This window comes from Xyrauchen texanus, chromosome 29, assembly GCF_025860055.1.
Source record: "Xyrauchen texanus isolate HMW12.3.18 chromosome 29, RBS_HiC_50CHRs, whole genome shotgun sequence".
Taxonomy (NCBI): domain Eukaryota; kingdom Metazoa; phylum Chordata; class Actinopteri; order Cypriniformes; family Catostomidae; genus Xyrauchen; species Xyrauchen texanus.
In genome coordinates, this window is record NC_068304.1 from 30,405,166 (window position 1) to 30,413,112 (window position 7,947).

The window sequence follows — 7,947 nt, forward strand, 5'->3', positions numbered from 1 at the left end:
CCGTTTGTTCCAACAGCAAAACAACGATTCAACGATTGTGCTTTCACAACATTTCAAAGGAAGATCAAAATATAGATAGTTGGATAACAGCAGTAAGAAGAGAGAAAAAGGCAAACATTTTTGTCAGTCCCTCGACAGCTGTGTTAGACGCCTCATCACAGCTGTGGTAAATCACAAAAAATTAGAAATATAAAAAAAGCTACATTTATGTTGTTGAATAAGGCGGAAACGCGTCATAACACCTCTGAGAAAAGGGGCCATTAGAAGCATCTCTGTGAAGAGACGATACAACAGTCTTAGCAGTCTTAACATTGTACAACACTTCACCCTGCTGGACAAAGGAGTGTTCTGTCATACACTCACACATGAAAACGAACAATGGATTACTTGTATTTGTATGTATTTATTTAAATTGTCATGTTGTTCAGTTCTTTTCTTTTTTTTTTTTTTGTATTTTACTTTTTTCTTCATGTATTGTTTCCATTCATATATATGAAAAAGTTACACGCTAATATAGCAGTTTAATTTGATCTTGCATTTAAAATATGACTGCTGTATATTTGCTTCTGAATTCTACATTTCCGGTAAAACATTTACCCAACAATAAAGGGAAAAGACAAATTAGCACCTTAAACTAAATATTATCTACAGACAAATTCAAAACTATATACAGTCAAATGTATTCATACAGCTTTATAAGCTTTACAACCATTATGCATCTCTGTATTACACTTGGGTTTTCAGCCGTTCACTAAATAACAATTTTTTTTTTTTTAAATCAAGCCAGTAAGATATTTCAGTTCTGAGCATAGCTAGAAAATGTATATACAATATAGAAATCACCATGACGTTTGCACTACTTTTTAGATATCTATACATAACAAATGAGCTACAATATGCAGAAAACATTAAACAAATCACAAACATTAAATTAAAACATGAAAACTTTCTACAGGATATTTACAACATCACTTTCGTCATCCCGCCTCAGACAAAATTAACCTGATAAAAACATTTTACAGCTACATCACAAATAGCTAAGGCAAACATGAGGTTTCCAGCTTGGCCTGAATCTATTCACAAATTCACTCTTTCATACTGTTTTACATAGTGTTGTCATAGGTAGGTGTGGAGTACTGTGGTGCTTGCTGACCCTGCATTGCCCCTGCCGCGGCACCCAGAGCTGCCTGTTGAGCTGCCTGCTGAACGTGAGGGTTTTTCCAGGCACCAGACACCCACTCATCCTGGGCTTTACTCATACTGCCGCCACTGCCTCGGTAGAAGTTATGAACCTTCCATAAAAAAAGAATAATACATTTTTAATTAAAAAAAAATGTATATGATATATAACATCATATACCTTTCCTGTAAGTTTTTTTTTAATTATTATTATTAAATTATTATTATTATTTTATGATAAATTTCCATGTTGTCTATCAATAAATATGAGATCATTAAATAATATGTAAAATATGATTTAAAATATTGTTTGATGGACAATATTGCTTGAGATTTAAATCTACTAAGAGTCTACTACCCATTGACAGAATATGTACAATATTTAAAGGTATGAATAATAAGTAAAAAATAACAATATATTCTCAAACCAAAACCAAATTGCTTTAAAAGGGCTGATTTGATCTGGGCTCTCACAGTTGACTTGTTTCAAGTACGCAGAATTACAAAGACAAACTCAAGAAATGTTAGTCAATGAATGTGCCTGCCATTCATATTCTGAGTCTTTGAGATTTTCAGGCACAAAATACTTAAATAACTGGGAGTAAAGGCTGCTATTTACTCCATCATCTAATTAACAACCACTACATGCTCCAGCATCACATTTAATGACACATCACACGACAGACAACAAACCAGCCCCAAGTCTTCTTTAGACACATCAGCCAAATGAGCTGTAACTACTAGCAGACAGGACGACTGCACGAGCAATGAGACAAATAGAGGCCTGTCCTGTTTAATAGATGTGCCTGCGTGAATCAGTGAAGGACTGGTACCTTAGTGAGGGCGATAAATGAAATGGCAGCCACTGCAGTGAACATGATCGTGGGGATTAGCATAATGATGGAGGCAAAGATGCTCGTGCCAAAGAAGGAGATGGTGCCTAACCAGCCGCTTAAACAAGAGAGAGGTGACACGATAACTCATAGTCTACAAATCCATAAAATACAATAACCCATACAATATTTTGTACACTATTAGAAAATGTTTTTTGGAAAAAGTTTACCTTTGAAGGGGTGAAACAGCTTGTCACTGGGAAAGGAACACACACTGCACCCTCTTTACCTCCTTCAGGGAAAGATAAGGTATAAACATTAACTCCGACTGACATGTAGTGGGTACAGTGGTTGTACCTTTGAGGATACTGCCCCAGTGACAAGCTGTTGTACCCCTAAAGATACAACTTTTGCACTTTTGTTTTCTGAAAGTGTAAGGTGCACATCAATTATTGTAAATGTATCATATAAGATAGAATTAGAAGAATTTTGAATACATTTAAACCAGAAGAGGGTCTGATGATGACATTTTATAAATGTGTTTTGAAGTTAGAACTTAAATAGTCTTAAGTCAAGTCAAATTTATTTGTATGTTGCTTTTCACAACAGGTGTTGTTTCAAAGCAGCTGTACATGAAATGATGCTTTAACAGAAAATGTATTAATATAATGCCAATATAAATAGTGGTTACTTCATTTTTCTATGTAGTTAATTTGTTTTTTCTACATAGTTCATTGACTTGACTTGACTTGACTTGAAATTTGACTTAAAGAGTCTTACCAAACACCCCATCCTGGGATACCAATGGCCTGAATTATGGTAATAAAAAGCTGTGCCATGAAGACAAAGAAGAATGCCATGAAATAGAAGGAACTGTCAGTCCTGAGCAAAAAGAAAACATTCTCATCTAAAAGAGACATTCGTAAGGCAAACATGTAAATAAATAAATAAATAAAAATCATGTAAATAATTTATAACGATAATAATAATACATTTCTTCAAAGACTTGTAGGCACTAGCCCTAAATTATTTTAGCAGATATTAAATAGTTACATGAGGAAATAAAAAAAAAAAAGATTCAAAGCAAATATTATAAAACATTCTAATTTACATTTATGCATTTGGCAGATGCCTTTATCCAAAGCGACTTACAGTGCACTTATTACAGGGACAATCCCCCCAGAACAACCTGGAGTTAAGCGTCTTGCTCAAGGACACAATGGTGGTGGCCATGGGGTTCGAACCAACGACCTTCTGATTAACAGCCCTGTGCTTTAGCCACTACGCCACCACCACTCACTACTCTAATAAAATTATTTAATTGAAAACAGACACATTCTTTTAATAAATGTGTAGAAAATGTAATAATAATAATATAAATTAAGAGAAAATTCAAGGTACAATTCTGGTTTAGAACAATTGACAGCATTTGTGCCATAATGTTGTTTACCACAAAAAATAAATAATAATAATAATAAATAATAATAATAATAATAATAAAGGAAACATTTAGGTTACATTGAGGCACTTAGAAGTATAATGAGGCACAAAATAGAAGTGAATGGGGCCTGTATTTGGAAGGTTTAAAGGAAGAAATGTGAACCTTATAATTTCATAAAAGCACTTACATTTAATCTTCTGTTAAAACTTGGGTATTATTTGAGCTTTAAAGTTATTTAAATTGTCATTTTTACAGTAGTATTTGAGTTTACAGTGTTACGTTGTTATGGTAACGAAGGCAACGAAGGTATAACTTTACACAAAAGCGATTTTATCACACTAAAATTATTTTATCATGGATATTGTTTATGTCTTGTGGCTATACTTTTGAAACATTGAGTATTTTACCATCTACAGATGGTATGAAAAGGATGGACGAAAAGCCTAATTTATTTTTTGTAGTAATCAGCATTATGCCACAAAAGCTGTCGATTGAGCTTAACTTGTATTAAACCCGGAACATTAATTTAAGACTTGTGTTCAATGGACCTAAATACATTCTGCAACTACTGGGATATCTATGATAAATTACAAATATTACACATTTTTATAAAATAAAAATAAAACAGCACAAAGTATTTTCTGTTCAGTACATTATAAATAAATTTTATAACCGCATGACCCCTACATTTGCAATCTTTTGCATTTACACAACTGGTGCTCACTTGAAGGCATTGTAAATGGGTCGAAACCAGCACACATAGGAACATGGGGTGAAGAGAATAACCCATATGATCGACATGCCAAAGTTAGTCACTCCTCCACCACCAAACATCCATGCCATACAGCCGAAGAAATTCACCAGCAAGGTGATGCCATACGCTGGAAAAGAGAAAAGTATACTGCTTTTTACATTTTATAGACATTGCACAAAAGCATACTCTTCTTTTCCAAACAGTGTTCAACAAAATAACACTCTAGCTTTGTTTTACCACTTCAGAGAGAGAGAGAGAGGAGAGAGAGAGAGAGAGAGAGAGAGAGAGAGAGAGCTCTTAGGCTTTGCAAGAAAAAGCTACTGTCAACAAAAAGAGTAAATACTTCGCAAAACAATGTAACCTGAGGACCCTCACATGCACTGCATTTGCACAAAGGTTATAAATGTGTGCTGCCATAAAAGCTGAAAACACATATTTACCAGGCAGGCTAAGCCATAGTAAGTTACCCAAAGAAAATAAGGTGTTGATAGACGATAAGAAAGTATAACCATTCAAAACAACAACAACATACAGTCTACTAACTGAAACATCAAGAAGAGAAAAATTTCTCGGTTCCATGCTGAGAAATATTTTGAATTATTTCAAGACATTTTATTTTCATGAAATATATTTAAAAAAAAAAAAAAAATATATATATATATATATATATATAATACAAGACTCAAGTGCAACACATATATAAACAATACCTTTGGAAGAATCAGCTACAGTGAGTGTCTATAGCAAGAGATGACAATAATTAATGTATAAACACCCTCTTATACTGAAGCAAAGCACTGTCCATTTTATTTCACTAGGCACAGTATTTAGACATAAATCTGCAAGATAAATGTGCCATAAGAATTTAGAAAATGTATCTAATTCCAATTTTAAAGGAGAAAAACTACATCTTCAAGATGTGTCAAACATGTGTTGCCTACAAATCAGACCAATATATTATTTATGCTTTAGTTTAATTTGTTTTTCAGAAAAATCAACTCACAGATCCACAAGTAGTAGAGCCTCTTGCACATGGTGCGGTGCTGGTCAGGTATCTCCTCAAAGTCCTGGTAGAAGCATGGCTTCAGTGGAATAAAGCCAGGCAGAGGAGGAAAGTTGTTGTCTACAGGATAAATATATTTAAAAAAAATTTAGCAATAGAATCTGTTATCTATTCTAAACAATGTTATTGTGAGATAAAAACAATAGTTTGGAGGTCCTTACCAGCCATTGGGATTTTGATGGTAGTTTAAGAATGCTTTCTCTTCAAAATTGTGAATCTACAAGTATAAAGAAAAAAGGAATTTTGTCAATGAATCTAAAAATGTGCTTTGTGTGGTACCGTCTCAATTAACTTAAAATAAAATATTATTTAATATGCTGTGGCTAAATCAGCCTGACTACAGGTTACATCAACAAAAGTCGTTTTTAAGGGTCAGGACATTTAGAAAGCTTCTTAAAGTAACAACCGCACATTTTGAAAATATTTTGACAGAGTACTCTTTTAACAAGGAAGATGAGGAGCAAATGTAGTAAATTAACATTTTGGCAAAGGATAAAATGTTGTAATCACTCAAAAAAAAAAAAAAAAAAAATCTAAATCTCATTTCCTTTATGTTTGTAAAAATATGTATTTGTAAATAAATGAGGTAACACTTTATATTAGTGTAACTTTACACTTAAAAACAATATTTTAAGATGAATGCATTTCAGTTATAAAACAAATTCCATCAAACCGAATGGAGTAATCTTTATTAAATTAAAAATAACTAAATATTTATCTTTCAATAAATTAATTTGATTAAACATCACACAATTCAATTTGATGAAATGTTATCATGAACTTGAACTAACATATTTATTATGAGTAATAGGCTACATATTACAAGTAGCTATAATTAATAACTTTACAGCCGCAATGTATAAATACAAGCATTTGAGAAAAAAGAAAAAACATACTCATTAAGTGCATGTAGATTATTATACTACATATTTAATAGAAACTAATTTACATACAAAGTTACATGGACATTTTAATGTAAATGTTGGCCAAATATATATTGGCATATAACGTTTTTATGTTGTTTAACATTCAGTCAGGAATCAACTGGCAATCATGTTCTGAGCACAATTGATCTGTATATTCCTGGAACTGGGTCAAATACTGAAGTTCAGATGAAGAACTGTTTTATGTTTTGGATTAAAAAGGGAATATGGAGTCTAACTTCTGTAAGAATATTGTTTGAGGGGAAGTGTTTAATGTCTTAACTAAAGCTACAGGCTGGCTGGGGAATTTGTTAAGAGCTCTTGGCTTAAGAGACAGGAGCTTTTCAAGGATCATAGGTCTGGGTATTTTCTACTAGTGACCCATATTGACTAATTAACATCCAGCTCAAAGCTGCTCGTAACATTTTTTCTCAGGATAATCCCACACTTTGTAGCTGTAACTGTAAATGTGATTGTTTGTTTATCGGTAATTTAGTGTAAGAACTGAGTAAATTAAGTTCCTCCATCATGTCAGTTCAATCTAAGCCATAAGGTCTGGTATTGACAGGGACTTTGAATGGACAGGGAAATAATCGTCTTACCTTCTACCCACCGTGCGCCTCTCTAAAATATCATGGCTTCCAGTGAATGCTCAATCAGACATTCCGGTTAGGAGTTGATCATTTTGAAAACAAATCACAGCCAAAGTACGCAGAGAAACAGATCTATTTCTTAGATTGTTAGTTCACTGAGTGCTAGCTGTCATTCCCCACCTATTCAGACACATCCGTAACTGGAAGTGCGGAGTTTATCCAATAGGAGAGCAGCGTTGCTTTATTGACACGCCTTCATTCGCCACCAAGGCCAATCATCGCTTCGGAACGCTGTTGCTCTCCGCGGTGCTGAAGTTGTTGTTGGGTAGGTGCGTTAAAACAGAAACCTTTGACCTTGTGAAAAAAGAAAAAAAAAAAAAACTCTAAAAGCTAATTTCTAACACACATACATTATATATATATATATATATATATAGGCCTATATATGTGTGTATACAGCAAGATGTACAATAATCACGCAGGCTTAATAATGCCGGAGGTTTAACAATTATTGGATGACACCAATTTTATCATCTTAAAAATAGGCTAAACATATATATATATATTGTATTTAATTGAGTGCAGGGATTTCATTGTTGAACTACAGAGCATAAATCCACTAAATGTATGTTTCTCATGATCTTAAAAGCCTTTTTATCTACTGTAAATTATTTTCCTTAAATTATTTAAATGAGTTATGCAGACAAATATGAATTTATTTACAGAACTAAAATTGCATTTAACTTTCAAAAATGTAATAATAAAATATGTAAATTGTTAAGTTCGGATAGTGAAGGAATCAGGTTTATGGTTTGTTACGAGCTTAAAGATGTTTAAATGGGATGATAACGTAACATTGACGTGAGGTGAAATTGTCGCTGTATGCAGCAGTAGAAACAACCAAGTCCAACACAGAAGTAACAATTATGTTATTTATTAGTGCGGACAAAAAAGGTTACAGCAAAGAATATTAAAGAAAAAAGAAACAAAACAAGAGTGTCGCCAAATTAATGAAATTATCAAAAGCCAAATCCCCATAACTATTAACCCAACCCCTAAACTAGGCCTATACCAAAAGAAAAATGCAGAAACAAAACCGAATTCTTCAGCGTATATCGACGCCTTAGATAAACTATAATAATTACAACAAAAAATACAATT

At 33.0% G+C, this 7,947-nt stretch overlaps 1 protein-coding gene across 1 annotated transcript; it reads right to left on the reverse strand.

The window, feature by feature from the left end:
• Nucleotides 1–397: 397 nt before the first annotated feature.
• On the reverse strand, nt 398–6,972 carry LOC127622879 (secretory carrier-associated membrane protein 5-like). Its single transcript, XM_052097007.1, has 7 exons — nt 6,796–6,972; nt 5,432–5,487; nt 5,211–5,330; nt 4,178–4,334; nt 2,793–2,894; nt 2,013–2,130; nt 398–1,292 (listed from the first exon to the last, which is right to left on the reverse strand). The coding sequence occupies exons 2-7, from the start codon at nt 5,436–5,438 to the stop codon at nt 1,104–1,106; spliced, it is 693 nt and encodes a 230-aa protein (XP_051952967.1). The 5' UTR covers nt 5,439–5,487; nt 6,796–6,972; the 3' UTR covers nt 398–1,103.
• Between the last annotated feature and the right edge of the window lie 975 nt (nt 6,973–7,947).

Excerpts from the sequence above, each read along its gene's own strand:
- LOC127622879 (XM_052097007.1), bottom strand. Across the intron at positions 2,131-2,792 it reads ATCCCAGGATGGGGTGTTTG|CGGCTGGTTAGGCACCATCT; the intron begins GTAAGACTCTTT and ends CTCTTGTTTAAG. Across the intron at positions 1,293-2,012 it reads CATTTATCGCCCTCACTAAG|GTTCATAACTTCTACCGAGG; the intron begins GTACCAGTCCTT and ends TTTTTATGGAAG.